Below are 21,503 nucleotides of genomic sequence, written 5' to 3' on the forward strand. Positions count from 1 at the left end.
TTTGTGTTTTTAGTACAGACGGGTTTTCACCACGTCGGGCAGGATAGTCTTGGCCTCTTGACCTCATGATCCGCCCGCCTTGGCCTCCCAAGTGTTGGGATTACAGGCATGAGGCACTAGCCGCATATCTGTATTTCTAGGAGCTCTACCACCCTTCTGCCTTTGGTCCACCATGGGACAGAGTCTTGACACATTTGACCTTTTACCACAAGGAGGAGCTGTGACTCTACTGAGATTAAGGGAACTCAGAGGAAGGACAGAGCATTCTCTGGATGTTAGACAGTTAAAAGAAATATTGGGTTTATTTACAACAGGGGAAAATGTGGTCTGCAGAAGCTGTGTTAATGCTGAAATGTGAGAGGTTAAATACAGACTATTCATTTGCCTTGCTGTGCAGGTGTTTTTGTTCTAGCAAAGAGCCTAGACTGCCAGATTTGTTGCATGTGACCCTGCATGGGATGAGAAAGGGAGAGAGTTTGAGCTGGGAAAGAGGAGAGCTCACAAGCAGATGCCAGTGGAGGACCCCTTCCTGAGAGGAATAAGAGAGGCTCTGGACACTGGGCCTCTCCTCCAGCTCAATCCTGCCATGAAATGACTTCCTGGAACCTCAGCAGTGAGCCTGACAAATCAGGGCTTCCTCGAGGGATCTTGCAAAGAGAGTAATTACCAAGGGAAATCCACTTATCAGACCAAAGAATACCCGCAGTGCTATTCCCCCGACTCTAAATGATGAAAGACCTAAGCTAAAAAGGGTTTCTTTTTTTCTTTTTCCTCTTCTGGATGTTCCTCTAAGTTCTTGGAGCAAGAGGATCTAAGGATAGGAAACCCGTCTCCTAGGTGTGAGCAAATGGTTCTTATCAAAACAGCATCACCAGACTCCCTTCCAATTTCCAGCTTCAACATCTATCCCTGTCTACCAAGACCCATGGAAGCTAGACTTGTCCAGATGTCAAAAGATGATGACAAACACCTGGAGATGGGAAAGAAGGTGGCATGGACAGACCTCCAGGATGCACATCTGAAACAGGCTCTTCATTTTGTTTTCACTACAGGCTCCTGTTTCGCCTTTTCAAAAAGCATTTGGAATTTCCCTTACTTCTTGGAAATCCAAAAATACAGCAAAGATACATTTTCTATAGGCTCTAGTTACTCAGCAGGAGGGAGCTTCAGAATATCTCTATATTCTACTATGTATATTCTTGCATGCTGCCTGGAAGTGAAAGTCTAGCCAATTTAACAGGAAAACCATTAGCCGTCCTGTGGAGGTTAATTTTGCAGTTTATTTTGGAATGGAACAAAAGAATGTATTGAAGATAGAAATCTCATTTCTACATGCTAGAATCTAAATTTCTTAACTTTCTGTAGTATGAGCCATTTTCAAATCTGCTAAAGTCCTAAAACCAGACAATGCGAAACACACACTTCTAAGCTCAATATTAAATATCTAAAGTGACTAATTAATGTAAGAGTTCAAGAATCAGGGACCCCTTGACTTTTCAAACTACTACCCTCACAAAAAATCTAGAACTTCTTCTCAGTAACAAAAATAAGATGATGTATAATCTTTTTTCACTGTTAATAAATAATCTCTATCTATCATGGCATTGCATTTAGTTTGTGTTAATTGTTGCTAACAAATGACTATAGATGAAACATTTGTGATCCATATAATAATAGAAATAATAAATGTCAATACTGTAAGTGGCCAAGAGAGATTTTAATAGCTCAACAAGCAAATAGCATGTACTGATGCTTTGCAAAGGTGAAGGACACATGGCCTGTGATAGGATGTCTTATCTGGTTTTGGTCTGAATTTCATTTGGAAAACTGGAAGCTGCTGGTCGACCTGCAGGGATATGATCCCATGAGCTGATATGCATGTTGACTTTTGTATTTTTGTCAGCATGAAAGAATTTTTTTTAATCAGGGTCAGAGTCTCCAGTAACTAGCAGCAAGCTGGGTCAAATGGAAGTGAAACCATGGCCCTCGTCCCCTTGCAGACCTGGAAACCCAGTGTTGAGCATCAGTGAAGAGAGAGACAGAATCAGGTGAAATGAAATCTTCCTAAGACTCTGCTCAGGAAATGAAATTTGACATAATTGTGCACAAGAGATTGTTCATCCATTCTATTCCACCAGAGGAGACAGCAGAGTTTTCCCCTGAGTTCTTGGGGAGCTGGAGGAGGGAGACAGCTCTGCCAGGTGGAGTGGTATCTTCATGAGAAGTGTGAAAAGAAGAGGCAGAGATGGAGATTTTGATTCTAGAAGGGGTGGAAGATTTTGCTTGTAAACATATCAACACACTTGTCTTTCCTACTAAGACCCAAACTTTGGGGGAATTGCCCAAATACAAGCCGGGGTTTAAATATTGGACAGCCAAAAATATGACTCACGTTCAAAATATGCATTGTGATATCATTCAGTTTGATGTGTTCTAGTTCTGCAGCCTTCTATCTCAATCCCTTTGCCCCTACAACTCTCCACCTTTTTGTGGATTCAGTTATCTCCATGATAAAAGTATTATGTTTTCTTCCCTCATTGACTTTCTTTTTGGAAGCCTGGCTCTTCCCAGGGATCCCAGCGTCTATCCTCTCTCCTTTCTGTAGCTTTTTCCCCTTCTCCAGCATAGTGGGCCCTGTCAGAAAAGAAGATTTACACCATCAATTTATTTGCTCCTTTCTATCCTTTGGACAATTTTTGATGGACAATAAAATACTTTTGCTTTCCATGTCTCCTGTAAAACAAAACAAAACAAAACAACAACCAGAAATCCTGGAAATTGCTGCCCTGGGGCCACTGACTGAGGCACTGAGGTCTGAGTGCTGGGCCTTGCTGACCAAAGCAGGAGGAGCTGCAGCCCTGCCACACCCATGAGGCTGGGTGGATGATGCCTGGCAGAGGAGGGGAGTACCATCGGCAAGAATAAAGGGGTCATTGGTCCTCAACAGGGGATAATTCACAAAACACAAAGGCATGTTGTGTTGTCACATGGGCATCAGGTGGGTAGGGCCCAAGGATGACCCTAAGCATCCTAGATGCACAGGACAGCCCCCTACAACATCGCCTGATCCAACATAGCAGTAGTGCCCAAGTTGAGAAACCCCGCAATAAGCTTGGGTTGTAAACTTTGTACCAAGAAGGAGGATTATCTGCAGAAAACTCAAGGGGAGTACCGTCACCTACTTTTGTTTTCCCTGACTGCCACATTGTTTTCCTTCATTGCCATTCGTTCCCAGCACACGGTGACTGCATATTCTCCGGCAGCCTCCTGTTTCCTTATAGATCTGCCCCTTGAACAGATAAGAACATCACAGGGAACAGGACTGCAGTTCACTCCCAATAATAACCCTTCAGCAGGGTTTGCTCTGAACTAGCATCACAGTCTTGTGGGTTAGGTGGCTATGGCTGGTATTCAGGTAAAATCTCAGGCCAGTGTCTTCTGAAACAAGGGGACCACTGAACATTAATCAGACCTTCAAGTGAGCAAAGATTCAAGAGAACAGAACAATGTCCTGCATTATTGTGTAGGGAAAGCAAAAGATCCAGAGAGGAACACCAGCCTGACTCTGAGACAAGGGCCTGAAACGGAGAGGAAGGGAGGAGGTGGTCAAGTTCTGGGTAAGGAGCCTCGAGAGAGGGGCCTGCTGGCACAGGAATGACGATCAGAGACACATCCTGGAGGCCACAATTCCACCCTCTCAACTATTCCCAGAAATTCCAAAAACTCCTTTAAAGGAGCAAGTTCAGGGCATGAAAGGGAGGAGCCATGCTACAGGAGACCCTGGGAATGGAGGAATAATTACAGGCTGTGACCTCACTGGTGCAGCACCTCTCAGTGGCAGTGGAAACCACAGCCTAGTCTTCTCACCAGTGCAGACCAGAATGCTGCCCTGGGCCTTGCTTGGTCTACCTCACTCTGCCATGGGCTGCAGGCTTCTCTGCTGTGTGGCCCTCTGCCTCCTCCAAGGAGGGGAGTCCCAGGCCCAGGTGACATGATCCTGTTGGAGTCCCTAAGCCTCTTCACCATGACAACAACGACAGGCTATCTCCTGGGATTTGCCTGAATTCTGCTTCTTTCCTTTTCAGGTTCCTTGGACACAGCTGTTTCCCAGACTCCAAAATACCTGGTCACACAGATGGGAAATGACAAGTCCCTTAAATGTGAACAAAATCTGGGCCATAATGCTATGTATTGATATAAGCAGGACTCTAAGAAATTTCTGAAGATAATGTTTAGCTACAGGAATAAGGAGCCCATTTTAAATGAAACAGTTCCAAATCGCTTCTCACCTGACTCTCCAGACAAACTCATTTAAATCTTCACATCAAATCCCTGGAACTTGGTGACTCTGCTGTGTATTTCTGTGCCAGCAGCTAAGACACAGCCCTGCAAAGTCACCGCATCCCTGTGCGCAAACCTCCCGGCTCAGCCAGGAAGCTGTGGGACAGTGTGTGCACCTGCACCCAAGGCTCCAGGCTCCACTTCCTGATGGCCTCTGATGAAGTTTCAGTCTATAGTACAGCTGGCTAGTGCATCCAGTGTAGAAGTCCTCTATTTTATGCACACAAAAGTCTCACAGAATTGTTTATCAGCTAGAGCAGGACTTCACAACAAAGCCACTAAAGTATTAGGGCTCCACAAACAAAAAAGAGCCTGTCCCATGCACTGAAGATCTTAACTGATGGAGGAAGCCATTTCTTGCCTTTCTGTGCTGCACACTTTTGTTCATATTTTATACAACATTATGAAAAACACATGATTGCTAAAAATGATTGATGAGCACAAGCATAAAGGAGAGGGGAGGGAAAATATTTCTAAGATCAAGAGAAAATTCTGATGATCAGTAAGTACTTTATTTAACAGAAAAATATTTGAAGATGCATGAAATTCCATGGCAATAGGTAAACTGGAAAGTTTTGAGGAGAAGCCAGTGGAGGCAACCTTGTGCCTTGTAGACTCTTTCTTTTCAAGAAGGGTGACCAGCAAGAGTCTCTCCCAATTCTGACAAATGTCACCTTGAACTTTCCTCAAGAGTAGGCGACAGCCAGATGAGTAGGGATATTGGGAGACATCGAAAGGACTTTGGACACAAATCTCTAGGGAATGGTGAACCATTGGTTCTACTCCAAGTGAAACAACATGATGAAACTGATATTCTGGTAGAGGAACACTGGTAGTAATATGGACCAGAAATGCGATAGATTTTTTGGGTGGCATGAACCATTAGGAGACTTCTAAATATCCTCCATGAAAGACTAGAAAGGGCTTATGTTCTGTTTTAGCTTTGCCCTCCCTCTCAGGGAGCCCCAGCATGTGGTCATCATTGCTAGTACATGGCCTTTCCAGGGTCTTAGTGGGAATCACAGTGTACCCTCAATGACTCTCCACTCTCACTGGGTCGGAATGCCATTGCCTTCTAGCCCTTGGTATCTTCTGATATCCCTGCCCATGTCTTCAGCCTTCCAGAATTTATTCTCTGGTGGGCTGTCGGGAGTCCCACCCACTGCATACACAGCTTAGGACCTGGCCCAGAAAAAAAAAAAAAAAAAGATTTTCTTATGCATATTCTCAGAACTCCTTGTTAGTACTCTGTGTCCTAAATCCCAGCTGTCTTGGAATCAGTTATGTCCTCTTATCTTCAATCACATATACTACTTCTATTATAAATAAATGTGTTTACTTGGCTTTTCTTCATATTTCCTATTCCACTCTTCACTCTTCTTGCAATTCACACTGTCCTGAGATCATTTTCCTTCTTAGGTCCATCCCTAATTCAGATGACTTAAACTCACCTGTCACCACCCCTTGTTGTGGGAAATGCTTAAGTTAGCTATTGTCCTCAGGAAAATTAAACCGTTTACTTCCACAATTATTCCAAGTTTCTGTTTAAACTCTATTGCTTTTTTTTTAAATTGTCCTTGCAATTTGGTTTACTTATTGGGAAATAAACAATGCAATAAAATTTTATTTGTTCAAATTTGTTCTATTTCTTTGTAGAAGGACCAAAGTGTTTTCTTGTTGAAGTAGATAACAATTGAAATAATTTTAATAGAAATGACATTAGTGTTTAAAACAAGATTAATTTTAGGTTTTTATCTAGTGTAGCAGGTTAGAGATCCATCCTATATGTAACCTGTTGAGGGGAAGAATATTCAACCCCCTTTTCTTAAAATCTAATCTATAGCCCTTAACACTTTTTTTGTTTTGCTTTATGGGCCACAATGAAAATCGGATAAAATTTACATATTAGAGGAATGCTGAAATTTTCTTTCTGACTGAAAACATCCCCGGGTTAAAACAAACCTAAATTATAAATCCTTGACTTAAATCATGGATAAGTATCCTCCCTAGGCCCAGTGTAGATTTACATATAACATAGATTTATGACCCTAATCTCACTCCTACAATTACAATTATCATCACAAAACGGTAATACTGATGTAATACAATAACAGATAGATGGTAAAAATCACTTAGAAAGTATGAATCATCTCAGTTTTGTGTTTATATGTGTTCATTTGTATCTTCACATGTTCTAAAATGAAAAGTCAATATTGGCATAACTTTACATTTTAAGAAAATTGATGATATTTCAATAAATGGTCACAAAGCATCAATAGCTTATGCAGCGAAGTAGAGAAGACCCATAGGAATTCATCCAGGTGGTTCCTAGTTGGAAAGCTCTCCACAGAACAGATGACCTAATGTGGTTTCTAACATTTTAGAAATGGCAGGGCTTTGGAGATCATCTCATTTCAGTTCTCCTGATTTAATATATGAGGAAATATGGCAACACATATATGAAGTGATTGAACAATGACATACTGATTACATTTCTTAAAGTTCATGTAAGATACATGTTTATTCTCTAGTTGTTGTCCGAATATGTTGAATTGCCCTACACAAATACAATTCTGGGGGTGAAAATGTTGGTGATTTTCTGCTTGCTCCTAGCTGTTGTTCAAGGAGTATTTGTTGAACAATTCAGACTGGCACAAGAGCTCAAGAGGGCTGGGATACTGTCTGTTCTGCTCATTACTAGGTGTCCAGACATAGACAATTTCTTTGCTTCTTCTAGTTTTGTTTTTTTGCGGGGGAGGGGAGCAGTGAGGGCAGGGTCTTGCTCTGTCTGGAGTGCAGGGCAGGGTCTTGCTCTGTCTGGAGTGCAGTGATGCAATCATGGCTCACTACAGCCTTGACTTCCCTGCTCAAGCAATCCTCCCACCTCAGCCTCCTGAGTAGCTGGGACTACAGACATGCACCACCACATCCGGCTAATTTTTGGTAATTTTTGTAGAGATAAGGTGTTGCCATGGTGCCCAGACACAGACATAGACAATTTCTGTTGAGTAAAAATTTAGAATGTCTTACGTGTGTGGATACCTGGTGTTCTGGCTGCTGACTCTCAGTGTTGTTGCCAACACCTCCGTCTTCATTCTTCCCTGGCCTTTCAAATCCTTCTCTGCTGCTCAGGTTGTGAGATGTGGAACCCGGCTGGATGCTGACACTGGGTTGGTGAGTGGCCAAATGCTGTTTTGGTCACAGGGAGGAGCTGTGCTCCAGTGAAACCTCTGAGGCAGGGACCTGGGGAAGGGATAGAGAGTAAGAGAAGAGATGGGCCAGGAGGGATCTTGCCCACAGGGAGCCATCCATACCCAGCTGAGAACATGACCTTACTCAGCTGAAGCTCACTAACATCAACTTCAACCTGATTTCCCTTTCCTTTCCTCCACACACCTTCTGTTGTTCTTTTTCAGCATCCTGTGTATGTTAGCTCTAACCCCAGCCAAGCCCCATGCCCTCCACTTCAGGGACAGAGGGTGGCTCATCCCTTTCGTGCTCCCTCAGCTCCCTCTCCAGTGCCTGGTGGCTGGTTGGCATCACAGTCATGCCCTTGAATGATGGGAGCTGGTCCACACTGCATCCGTGGTCATGCAGTCACCCTCCCTCCACAGAGCTGGGCAGAAACGGCTCCACCACGCTTAGACATTGAGGGAAGGGATGTTTTGAATGGCACTGTTTTATGTGATCCCACAGGACAGAAGGAGATTCCTTGAATGGGAGTGGTCTGTTGTTGAGAGGGATCCTGAAAGACAGGAAGACAAAGATAGAGGGAGGATCCACATAATGAGGAAGCAGCTGAGAGCAAAGGAGCCCTTGCCAGAGGAATATCCTTGGGGAGTAAAAAGCTGGCTGTGCCCTTTCTGCCCAACCCATTCATCCCAGCCCAGACAATTCAAATATACCTTCTATCAGAACTTAGAAAGGATGTAAAGCAGTCAGGAAGAAACATCCCCTGGGTCTGGGGACACTGTCAGAAGCAGTGCCATCACAAAAACCACCAACTAAGGCCAAGGAGACCAGAGCCCAGCACCTCACCCAAAGGACCCCAGTCAGAGGCTCCATCTCAGACCCGAGGCTAGCATGGGCTGCAGACTGCTCTGCTGTGCAGTTCTCTGTCTCCTGGGAGCAGGTGAGTTGGCTTCAAATTGTCTGTCCTTGAATTCCAACCCTTTTCCTTGTGGCTGTAGCAACAATCCTCCTCCTGGGCTCTGCCTGAATTTTGTCCCTTTCCCCCTACAGTTCCCATAGACACTGAAGTTACCCAGACACCAAAACACCTGGTCATGGGAATGACAAATAAGAAGTCTTTGAAATGTGAACAACATATGGGGCACAGGACTATGTACTGGTACAAGCAAAAAGCTAAGAAGCCACCGGAGCTCATGTTTGCCTACAGCTATGAGAAACTCTCTATAAATGAAAGTGTGCCAAGTCGCTTCTCACCTGAATGCCCCAAGAGCTCTCTCTTAAACTTTCACCTACACGCCCTGCAGCCAGAAGACTCGGCCCTGTATCTCTGCGCCAGCAGCCAAGACACAGCCTTGCAGAGTCACCGCTTTCCTGTGCAGAAACCTTCGGGGCCTGCCAGGAAGCTGTGGGGGCTACGGAGGGCTCGGGTGAACATTTCCTGCAAGAGCCCCGGCAGAAGCTTCAGAACATCATAGCACCTGCTAATTCATCCATGTGGCAGCTTTACATCCTATGCACATATTTAGAGTTTGGGTTTCCTTTTGCCTGAGAGTGACTCTGCCCCGTCAACTGATTTGAAAAAAGATAAATATATTCAGATCTAGTTTTTTAAAAATGTTTTTTTTAAATCATGAAATAGGCCAGGCATGGTGGCTCACGCCTGTAAACCCAGCACTTTGGGAGGCCAAGACGGGCGGATCATGAGGTCAGGAGTTTGAGACCAGCCTGGCCAATATGGTGAAACCCCGTCTCTACTAAAAATACAAAAATTAGCTGGGTGTGGTGGCATATGCCTGTAATCCCAGCTACTCAGGAGGCAGGAGAATCACTTGAACTCAGGAGGCGGAGGTTGCGGTGAGCCGAGACCATGACATTGCACTCCAGCCTGGGCAACAGAGTGAGATTCTGTCTCAAAAAAAAAAAAAAAATTCCTGAAATAAAGCAAGCATGCTGTAAGGATTGTTTAGCTTAAAATTTTATAAGAACCCTCTAAACAATCACCTGTGTCACCACAGAGTCACACCCTGCACTGTGTCAGACACTGTCCTGTGAGGAGCTGTGTTCTTCTGACACTTCATGTCCAGTGGTTTCCATGACTCTTCTTTGGGACCAAGGGTTCCCTTCCATCATACATTGTTGTCATGCAGAGTCAAGCAGCACTGAGCACTGGGAAATCAGAGAAGGAACTTCCAGGCAAGGGTCCCAGTGCAGAAGCCAGCTGGAGAGGACAGTAGGAGATTCACCCTTTGGGAAATATGTTTGAGAAATATGTATCTATTTTCACCAGTTCTATTATTCTATATTCCAGCTTGTCTATTCTTTAATTTCTCATTTGTACACTGAAAGCTAGACTGTGAATTCTAGCCCTGATCAAAGTTCCAAATATGCACAGACACCTTCTCTGAACCCTGCAGGCAGCAAACTTGCCTCTGTCTGCTCCCCTTGCTGCAGAACCCATGGATCATGGTCTAGAAGTTTCCTGACTCATCCACTCTCCTTCCCTTGGCTGGAAGCCTCCTTGTTGGTTTCAAGTCTCAGCGCCTCCCTGGATTGCCTCTCCAGACTGACAGTTGAAGAATTATTTTTCCCCCTTTGGTCCCTTTATTCCCAATGTGTTAAATCATCAGGCTCAGAGCCTGATGCCTCCAAAGCGCAGCTCTACATTAGCCTTTAGAGAGGAGAGTGGGTCCTGGCTCTTCTGTTTATCTTTTTTCATTCACTAATTCATTCATTCATTTATTATAGAGACAAAAGATTCCCTATCCCAAGATATATGGTCATCTGTGCTGTATCAAAAGAGAAGATATTCTTCTCACAGTTTTATGAAATGAGGTAGCTTCGCAACTTGGGGAGAGCAGCCTCTTAAGTTAGTTGTCAAAATTAGGCTTTTGCCTAAGTAAAGTTAGGATCCTAAATTAGGCTCCTACTCTCACACAAAAACTGGGAGACAGGGCCTCTATCTTCCTTGACAATTATATCTCAAAAAGATGGTTCCTAGGGTCTTGGGAAAGACATTCCTGGGTCATAAAGCTGGCTAGAAGTTTACAGAGATTTTAATAGGATTATCAAAAAGCCTTTTCTGTGTTTATTGAGATGATCATCTGGGTTTGTTTTTAGTTCTGTTTATGTGGTGAATCACATTTGTTGATTTGTGTATGTTGAACCAACCTTGCATCCCAGGAATGAAGCCTACTTGATTGTGGTAGATAAACTTTTTGTTGTGCTGCTGGATACAGCTTGCCAGTATTTTGTTAAAAATTTTTGCATCAAATTAAATAATTTTTAAATAAGGTGACTTACATTAATTGCTTTTTAAATATAAAACCAATTATGCATTCCTGGGGCAAATCTCATCTACTGATTAGATATTAATCTTTTTATACATTGTGAGTTAAATTTACTTTATTTTTGTTAAGGATTTTTGCTTCTCTGTTAATGTTAGTACTATTTATTCTTCACAATTTGTAAATTGGTAAACTTGCTCAATTTCATCAATAGAGTAAGCTGGGCCTGGAGTTTTCTTTCTGGAAAAGCTTTTAATTATTATGAGTTCAATTTTTAAAACTACATCTATGTGTATTTTTTAATATCCCTATGGACATTCAAGTTATCTACTTTTTGAGTGAGTAATTGTGTTTTTTGGGGAATTTGTTTATTTTGTTTGCTGTTGAATTTATTGGCATAATATTAATCTTTCATTAGAGTTCTAATTTGCATTTCTCTAAGGATTAATGATGTTGAGAACATTTTAATGTTTCTATTATCATTTGCAGATATGTCTTTTTCATATACCTATTAATGCTTTTGCCCAGTTTAAAAAGTTAAATTATATATCTTTTATATTGATTTATAGGAATCCTTTATATAATATAAAGGATTTTTTATATTACATATAATCCTTTATATAATCTGGATACAATATTCTAGTCCGATATATGTATTGTGAAACTTTTTCCTAAGTCTAAAAATTTTCCTTTCCACTTTCTTGATAGTACCTGGGCACAACCCCTATGAAATGAGAGTAGCCTTCTTTCTCCTTTTATTTTGTCTCTCTACCTTCACCCTTATCAGTATTTGGCAGGTAATTAATTCAGTCAGATTGAGATAGTGCAAAGGCTTCTAGCTAGCCCTCGCAACACTGGCTTGGGTATACCTCTAATCTCCAATCACACGAAACAATTTGCCAGCCCAGAAGCTACCCCTGCTATGTATTCTACCACGAGTAGACCTTAAATGCTCACCTCCCACTCTCTCCATAATACATATGGCAGAATGGTGATGGATCCTTCTTTTGGCAGACTTTCCACAATGCATGGAGCTATGCCTATCCAAGCACATCTCTGCATGGACTAAGGAAGGGGTGGATAATTGAGTCAGTGTTTCTGCTTCTTGCTTGTGAGTTTTCCCCAGTACATCTTGTTTTATGTGTATATTGTACAGGGCTAGTGCTGCCTACATGTCCCTTCATATGATTGTGCTCTCACAGAATTCTGAGGCTGGAAGGAACAAACAAGAGTTCTCATAAAGAGAAATTTAATCACCTCTAGAAAGAAGTACGTGCTAAATGGCTTTGGAGTATCTGTGAAGAAAGGGTTTCCTCCTGCCTTAGAAGGTGGGCAAAGTGAGCAACATCTTCACCAAGTCAGGAACACTTGATTTCAGCCAGAGGCAGAAGTGGGGTGCTATGATATTGCCTGATTGTGGTTACAGAGGGGCTACATGAGCGAGGTCATGGAGGTGAAAATGGATTCATTTGGGCTGAAATCCTGTAAATTGAAGTAAGCTGGAAAACCCAGCACACATTCCAATGGAAGATGCAGCTTCCTAATATTGTGCTTTCAACTTAGATTCTCTCAGCTGTAATTACTCCACACACTTTCTCAAATCATTAGCACAGCTGTGGGCCAGGTAATCATTTAGCCCCTTTGCTTGGTACAAGGTAGCCGTGCTCTCTACTTAGCTCCCTATTTTTCTCTGGGAAGCTTTCCTGAGACATGCAGTGACCATGCTTCTCAGACTTCTCTCTTTCTTATTGTCCTTTCCATTTATATTTTAACTTTAATTGTAGTTTATTTGATTAACACCTGACATTTTTGTGTTTCTCTTTTACTTATTTGACCTCACTTAATGATAACCCAGGTAACTGGTTGGCTGATGCTAATCAAGTTATATTTTCTGGGGTTATATTGGTTATTTTTTCCTCTAAAGTTTCTATCTCTGTAAGAATTGAGATAGCAGAACTTTCCCCTTTTTTTTTTTTTGTTGAGACAGAGTCTCACTTTGTTGCCCAGGCTGGAGCGCAGTCGTGCAATCTCGACTCACTGCAAGCTCTGCCTCCCGGGTTCACGCCATTCTCCTGCCTCAACCTCCCGAGTAGCTGGAAACTTTCTCTTTTTTGGAAACGGGGTCTCACTCTGTCACCCAAGCTGGAGTAGAGTGATGCAATCGTGGCTCACTGCAGCCTCGACCTCTGAGATTCAAGCAATCCTCCCACCTCAGCCTCCCAAGTAGCTGTGACTACAGGCACACACCACCACCACTGGCTAACTTTTTTGTTTACATTTTTGGTAGAGATGAGGTCTTGCTACGTTGCCAGGTTTCTCTCAAACTCTTGAGCTCTGGTGATCCTCCTGCCTTTACCTCCCAAAGTTCTGGGAATACAGGAATGAACCACCGTGCTTAGCTTCTCCTATTGATTTCTGAAATTTAAATGTAGCTCAGACTGTCTCCACGCAAGGAGGAAGTCAGAAAGGGCAGAGCTTAACCAATGTCCACAGTTAGTTTTCTCACTGCAGTCTTAGACTTACCACTCATCTCTTCATTCTCTGGCCCAAAATAGCTTCAGTCTTCCCAGAAGATTCTCATGGTTTTCAGTTTGTTTCTGGTTTCTTAGTTACTTCTTGTCTGATCAGGCTCCCCTGAGGAAGGAGCCAGGAGATGCTACAAGTCTGCAATTTTAGGGGGAGTCAGATCGAATGCTCTGGTATTTCACACATCTTTATGATATTATCTAGGCCTCCTCTTCTTTGGAATATAATGGCTATTCATCATGGGATATGAAGCATCTCAGAAGCAATATAGATATCTGTTTTGTTTCTTTTTCTAGTAAAGAATTGACCAGTATTCTAGTAACTTTATTTAGTTGAATCAGAAAAATTTTAGGTATGTAAAGCAAAAAATACATAGTTTTTCTTAACATGACTTCTACTGATAGTTTATATTTTTATGATTTTGTGTAGTAGCTTTACCTTCCCTAGGATGAGAAACCACATCAGATAATCAGCTTCTATTATGAAAGAAGCTGATTCTTCTATTTGGAGAGTGAGGTATGCACAAAATCCATAAAAAGTATTAAGTTATAGAACACTGCCATCTGAACTTGAGAGAATTTTAACTGTTTTATATCCATGAATACTCCCTCAGTAGGGTATTTTTGTTCTCTGGATGGCATCTTGGAAGAGGTACTGGTCATTGATTGTATCTCACTGGCACATTGGCTAGTGACTGCTAATGTCAGATGCAGCTGGATTGGAACCTCTTCTCATTGCTTTCTCATGGGGTCGTTTGCCTTTGGACTTAAAAATCAAGAAACACTTCATAATGACAATATCTAGATTTACTGTATATATGTAACTATTCTTAAAATTTGATAACAGATATGTCAAATGTAGATATTTAAATAAATTTGGATTGGAAATAAACTAAATCAGAAGTAGCAAGTGAAGGATGAGGGTTCTGTAATGGAATCTTTCTCAGATTCTGTTTTCCCAAGTCTCACGTTTCTTTTTTAAACCCAGCCTGGCCTCTCCTTCTTAGCTTACTAAGTATAGAACCACAAATAGAAACTTAGAAATTTAATCATTTTCTGAACGTATCTTTACTCATATATGGGAAAATGGGCAAGAGGATATTGTCAGTGAACTCAGGCAAAAAGAGGATTTCTAAAAGAGAGAGTAGAGATGGGAAAGAAACAAATTCCCCAGCAGCATGGGAACAGTGGATACTGTTTTGTTTATTTTTGGATAAGCTGATTAGTTGGCACGTAGCACAGAGTGGTCTGAAAGGTCTGCTTTGAGCAAGCTGGCTAGTGTCATCACAGAAAAAAGAACTTTAATAATAAATCACCCACAAATCCCTGAGAATCTGCCCGCAGCGAGGGAGACAGGACGACTTGGTGTGATTTCTGGCACAGTTCTTCCTGCAGCACACCCTCCTGAGCTGGGTCAGGTTTGCATCATCTCCTGCATCAGAATTTTCTCAAAGGCAACATTTCTTCTCTATCACTTTTTTCCCTTTTACAATGCAAAAAGTGATCTTGAAGAACATACATTTTAAAATGTGGGGGTTTCTTTTAGTTCCCCTAGAGAAACAGTATAATAGTCAAGATGGTGAAATCGTTCCTAATTTAAACATGGTCCATGTCCGTTGCACCATGTTAGAAAGGCTGTATCCATCAGCTCAGATGGCCACAGCAAATAGCACAGACTGCATGGGTTAAATACAAATCTTTTTTTTTTTCACAACTCCAGAGTATGAAATGGGGATGCCAGCATGTGGGGCTCTGGTGAGGGCCCTCCTCCTGGCTTGCAGAGCACCCTCTTCCAGTTGAATCCTCACACGGTGGAGAGAGAACAAGCCAGCCATCAAGTGTCTCATCTCAGAGGGCATTAAACATACTGGATCAGGGCTCCACTTTTATAAGCTCATGTAAACATAATTTTCTCTATAAAGACTCTATCGTCAAATATTGTCCCCCTGGGGGTTGTATTTTGGAGAGACATAAATATTCAGTCCACTAACAATGGCAAAATCTTGGTTACTGTGCAGTGGGCCACATGGGGGTGCTGTGGAACCACTGAGCTCCAATTATTTCTGGGGCACGCACAGAACCAGGAGCCTGGGACAGGGAGGGTTAAGGAGCAGCCGTGCTCGATGTTTGTGCTCACTAAAAAATGTGATGACAGATACATAAAATTGCAGGTGTGCCTCTTATCAGGGAGCCATGCACTTCAGCTATGCTTGGGTTAGGAAGTCTCTGTGAGCTGAAGTGGGAGAATGAAGATGGGATGTCCCATGCTTGGATGGGACAACCTGCATGTCCCGGGCAGGGACAGACAGAGGAACAACTGCCTGGAGGGAAAAGCAAAGGAACTGTGGGGTAGACATGCAGCCTAACCTCAGTCCAGCTTAGAGTAGCCCAGTCCAGCCCCACATGGTATGTGAGAGTATTAACAGCACAAAGCAGAGGTCCTGGATCGGGTAAGCCAGGGGCATAACAAGGAAGGCAGGGTGCATGGGAACCTGCAGAGACGACATCAGAGCAGTGATATCAGAGCCTAAGATCCGATCAGAGATGCAATGCCCAAAACCCCAGCTCTCAGAGGACCAGTATCCCTCGCAGGGTGACACCTGACCAGCTGTGTCCCACCTGGCCATGGGTTCCAGGTACCTCTGATGGGAAGACCTTTGTCTCTTGGGAGCAAGTGAATCCTTGGCACAGGTGGGATGTCTCTGAAGCACGCCTCCTCCAAGGCACCCTCAGGCTCCCTCCTGTGTTCTTGCCCCAGCCTCTGTCTCCCTCCCTCACAGGCCCAGTGGATTCTGCCGTGCAGAACAGAGAGCAGTGGACCTCAGGAGGCCTGCAAGGGGAGGACATAGGACAGTGACATCACGGGATGCCCCTCCCACCAGGAAAAGCAAGGCTGAGAACTCAGCTCTTCCCCAGGAGGACCAAGCCCTGAGCACAGACACAGTGCTGCCTGCCCCTTTGTGCCATGGGCTCCAGGCTGCTCTGTTGGGTGCTGCTTTGTCTCCTGGGAGCAGGTGAGTCCCTGCAGACAGGATAGCACCCCATTCTGAGCCTGTCCTCACCCCTGTGTCTTCCACTTTACCATGGGGAGGCACCACCAGGCTATCTCCTGTGCTCATCCTCCATCTGCTTTTCCCACAGGCCCAGTGGAGGCTGGAGTCACTCAAACTCCAAGATGTCTGATCAAAACGAGAGGACGGCAAGTGACACTGAGCTGCTCCCCTATCTCTGGGCATAGGAGTGTATCCTGGTACCAACAGACCCCAGGACAGGGCCTTCAGTTCCTCTTCGAATACTTCAGTGAGACACAGAGAGAAAAAGGAGACTTCCCTGATCGATTCTCAGGGCACCAGTTCTCTAACTCTCGCTCTGAGATGAATGTGAGCGCCTTGGAGCTGGGGGACTCGGCCCTTTATCTTTGTGCCAGCAGCTTGGCACAGCCCTACAAAGCCAACCACATTCTGTGCACAAACCTCCCTGGCCCAATGTGGAGCAACCTCAGCCCTGACGTATCTGTGAGAACCTGGGGACTGCAGGGAGAAAGAAAGGCAATTTAGAAAGCTAGGACCCACAGCCTGGGGCTTTCTGCAATTCAGGGCTGGGGAAAACAAGGCCAAGAGAGCCTGCTCAGAGGATGGTGCTGCTTCTGTAGGTTGACTGCAGCATTATCTTCTTTGCCGACACTGTAAGCTACAGGGGTAGAGGAAACGTGTGTAATTTAATAGCTGGCGCACTCTTTTTCAGGACAAGGGATTTAATTTTGTGGTCAAGATTGTTGATAACAGTGTAGTGTAGAAGGGAGAATCACAGGGTTTTCTTTATACAACTTGGGGAGAAGAAATTGAGGTTTTGAGAGAGTCAAGGAGAGAGAAAACAAAAGATGATTGAAAATAGAGATAGAGCAGAAGGTGATGAAAAGTGGTGTTCTGTGCACCATGAACTCTCTTTCCCTCCTCCCAAAGTTTTTAATATCTAGAAAAAATAAGGAAAGGTCTTATAGCAACTGGAATCACCTCGTAGCCGGTCCCAGTCGGAGACATCACCAAGAGCTGCTTGGCCATTGTGAGAGCCCTGGAGTTGCTTCTGCTGCCTTCCTTCTTCCGGTCCTGATCTTGACTCCTCAGGCCACAGTCAGTCCTAACACCCAGCTGGTTAATCTTCTTTTAGTTGTTCCTCAAGAAAAGTAATTCAGTTGTTTTATGTTTTGACCTTGAACATAACCTGCTGTGTTTCAACTCTGTCTTTCCGGGCTTAGGTTGTAAGCTTTTTAAAGAAAGAGGATTGTATTTTATGATTTTGGCAGTGCCCTCCTTGTCTTCTTCTACACTTCTAGTTCAGCGCTTTATTTTGTTTCATAATCACTCTAGAAATTATTAACAAACCAGTGGGTACTTAGCTGATTTAGTCAAATAGAACTAAGTCCAGACTGAACAATATTGGTTGATAATCATTTGGCTAATACTGAAATTTTGATGTTATTCAAAATAATATTCTAAAGCGGTGCTAATGGAAATATAATGAGAACCACACATGCAATTTAAAACTTCCTAGTAGCCACATTAAAAAGTTACAGTGAGCTGGGTACAGTGGATCATTTGAGGTCAGGAGTTACAGACCAGCCTGACCAATATGGTGAAACCCCGTCTCTACTAAAAATACAGAAATTAGCTGGGCATGGTGGTGGACAACTGTAATCCAAGCTACTTGGGAGGTTGAGGCAGGAGAACAGCTTGAACCAGGGGGCAGAGGTTGCAACAAGCCGAGATCGCGCCATTACACTCCAGCCTGGGCAGCAAGAGTGAAACTCCTCTCAAAACAAAATAAAGGTTATAGTGAACAGGGGAAATTAATTTTAATGCCTTCCATTTTGACCAATATATCTAAAATATTACATTTCAACATGTAATATGTAATTATGTGCTGTATTTTATGTTTGCAGGACATCTCAGTTCAGACTAGCTACATTGCAGATCCCAAGTGTGTGTCATTAAAATAGTGATAGATTTGTGTGTGTACATACATATAATATTATCATTTATAGTTTCTTGATTAGAATTCTGCATAATCAAGTCTTACTAAGACAGGTTTATTATATTTTCTTATTACTTCTTGGTCTATAGGAATTCTACCTCTAAAGAGAGAATTAGGTGAATAATAAAATGTCATGACTCCATTTTACAGTAGTATCTTAGCATTAATATTTGGAATTGTTATACTAGACCTTAGCAAAAATATATGTTTTGATTATGAATTTTTTGAAGCTTTCCAGTTAAGTGTAAAACAAGTGAAAAATATAACTTCGTATTTTGTGTATTTTGCTTTTTATAGGTGTCTACTGCAGATATTTCATCAAATAAGGATGAAGAAGAAAACTCTACGCACAATACAGTTGTGTTGTTTTCTAGCAGTGACAAGTTCACTTTGGATCAGGTTTGAACCTGACAATTTACTGTCTTCCTCATTGAATTCCTCCTTGCACATTTCTGCTTTATCTCATATACACAGAAGTCATCCAATATTTAGCTATAGAGCTATATTAGTTAAGAAGGTATTTTTAAAGTAAGATTTGTAGGTTTTTAGCTTAGTCTCCATTTAAAATATGTGCTGTTTTCTTACCTTCAGGATATGTGTGTAGTTTGTGGCAGTTTTGGCCAAGGAGCAGAAGGAAGATTACTTGCCTGTTCTCAGTGTGGTCAGTGTTACCATCCATACTGTGTCAGTATTAAGGTAAACATCCTTAAATTGAGTTAACAAATATGTATTGAATTTTTATTTGGTTTTAGTAGTAACATGAGCTCCCAGTTCTCACAATTAAGTATTATGATTATTAAACATATGTGACAGTATTTAAGTACTTTAAATACTGCTTTTAAGGGTTTCCTATCTCAAGAAATTTGCTCCTCTATAAATCTTATATTGTACTAATATCCTGCTTTTGTCTTGAAAAAGTAAAACATAAAAATATATGCATTTAATTTAAAAGACAATTTATACTATTCACAAAGATTTTAGATTTAGCTGATTCATTTTGTCTGTTGATTTAAAAAGCTGAGAACTGGAGTATTTACTAAAAAATTATTAGCCCATTCTGTTCTTTCCCGCATTCTCTCTCCTCTATGCTCACTCATATACAAAATGACATTTTCTCCTTATAGCCAAAAGAAACAAAACAAGTGTCATATTTAATGCAGTTAGTAATAATCGAAAGTCAGCACTGCTCACTTTCAAGCATTTCAGGATAGAGGCTTTCTGGGGAACCTTTTAAGTGGTATCGTGTGCTTGGTTTTAAATATAGACAGGTCTCAATACTTCACTAGTTGTATCTAAGGTTCTAGGTTTTCTCTTTTTAAGAACTCAGTCTTAATAAAACTTACATATTTGAATAAAGTGTCATGGCCACTGGAAGCAAGCGTGGAGGTATAGCTGTACAGCAGAGGTCTTAAACTGTATACTCCACAAGTAAATCTTTTCTAGTACTGCCATACCATGTAATATAAATACTAACCTCAGTTTCAATAATAGGTTGTGAACCATGAGTGATTTTTATACCTTTCTCCCCTGCCCTTCAAACATCACTGTATTATATCATTGTCAGTAAAATGTCAGTATAGTAAGCAAATCAACATTATCTCCTTCAGAATTCTTTGTTGATAACTATGCTAGTATTTATTTTATAGGGTAACACAGGTTTTTGTGAATTTAGGAATCAAAATGAAAGATTGTAATTAATACTATCCAAAATAGAAGACTAGTACAGTTAATTTATGTAGTCTTTTAAAATTAGTTGCTCATGGTATGTGACTGAAAAACACAGAGTATATAAAGCCAATTAAAAAAGAGTTATATATGCATAAAACATGTTTCTTTTCTTCTTTGTACTTTATATTCTGTATAAAAGTTGCTGCTATCATTACATTTTGTTTTTTAGAATACTTAATGTTTTGGACCTAAGGAAATTGAATAAGATCCCTTTCAAGATAGTAATGTATTTCTTTTAACCCATCCAACAATTACCAAATTCCCATTTTACAGATGAGTACGACTTACATAAGTTAAGATTGGACAATTAGTGCACTATCAAACACCTAGTTACTGGTAGAGCTAGAATTTGAATTCCTGTTTTTAAAAACTGTGTGTGGTTCCTTTTACACGATGACACTGTTTTGGACAGTATAGAATACTGCAGTCTCATTGAGAAATACAGCAGTATCTAGAAATATACTAGGGATATGTGAATTGGCTCAGCTTGCATTTTTATTGTAGGAGGCAATTGTTTGTGGATAAGTTTGATACCTTTGAAGCTTCTTTTTAAGCTTGCTGGGGCAAGTCTAGAAAACCTTCACTCTAAGGTGGATATTTTCAAACTTTATGGTTTTAGAACCTTAACACTCTTTAAAATTACTAGGGACTCCATAGTTTTTGTTTATGAGGATTTTAACTATGGACTATTCAACATTTTAGAAATTAAAACTAGGAACATTTTATAACACAAGACTACAGAGGCACAACCTGTACAATGTCAATGTAATATTATGATACAACATGTAGCCTCTATAAACACCACTGTATAATTGTGAATGAATTAAAGTGAAAAAAGGCAAATTAAATCTTAGTATCATTTAAACTTGTTTTAACTTTACAGACCCACTGGGGTTCCCTAGACCACATTTTGGTAGCTGCGGTCCTAGCATTAGTTTAACCCTATACTTAAGACTTGGCCTTTCTGGGCTCTCTACTGAATTCTACCCCCTGTTCACCAGTGTCTTTGTACTCTGACTGGTTGTGCTTCACTTGTCTTTGAGCCTTTTGCAAGCTCTGGTAATTGTGCAGCTTACAAATTCCCAGTAGATGTACTTTCCCCTGGTTGTGGGTCTTTGGGCTTCTGGAAGTACGGCTTGGTGTCCCACCAAAGACTTCAGGGGATCCTTTGTAGATTTCTGGAGCTCTTAGTCCTTATCGCTTCTTCATTTTGAGTACTGTGTCCTGCAAATTCCACAGCCTCGCCTTCCCTAATCTCAGCGAGGCCATTGATTGTACTCTGCTGAGGTTCTTCCTCCCTGGGCAGCGTTCTGGAAAATGTTTCTAGGCAGAATATCATAGGACTCCCTGAGTGTTTTCTTCCTCTCAGAGACCACTGTCTCCTGTACTATGTGTTGTCCAA

General features: G+C 41.9%; 1 pseudogene and 1 gene segment (V, D, J or C); both read left to right on the forward strand.

The window, feature by feature from the left end:
- Window positions 1-7,362: 7,362 nt before the first annotated feature.
- LOC129041606 (T cell receptor beta chain MC.7.G5-like) lies at window positions 7,363-9,008 on the forward strand (annotated as a pseudogene).
- A 7,266-nt stretch (window positions 9,009-16,274) lies between these two features.
- LOC134739946 (T cell receptor beta variable 5-1-like) lies at window positions 16,275-18,778 on the forward strand. The segment is given in 3 exon segments: window positions 16,275-16,356; window positions 16,484-16,857; window positions 18,671-18,778. Coding segments are annotated over 3 exon segments (531 nt in total).
- Window positions 18,779-21,503: the final 2,725 nt, after the last annotated feature.

The sequence above is a fragment of the Pongo pygmaeus genome, chromosome 6, assembly GCF_028885625.2.
Source record: "Pongo pygmaeus isolate AG05252 chromosome 6, NHGRI_mPonPyg2-v2.0_pri, whole genome shotgun sequence".
Taxonomy (NCBI): Eukaryota; Metazoa; Chordata; class Mammalia; order Primates; family Hominidae; genus Pongo; species Pongo pygmaeus.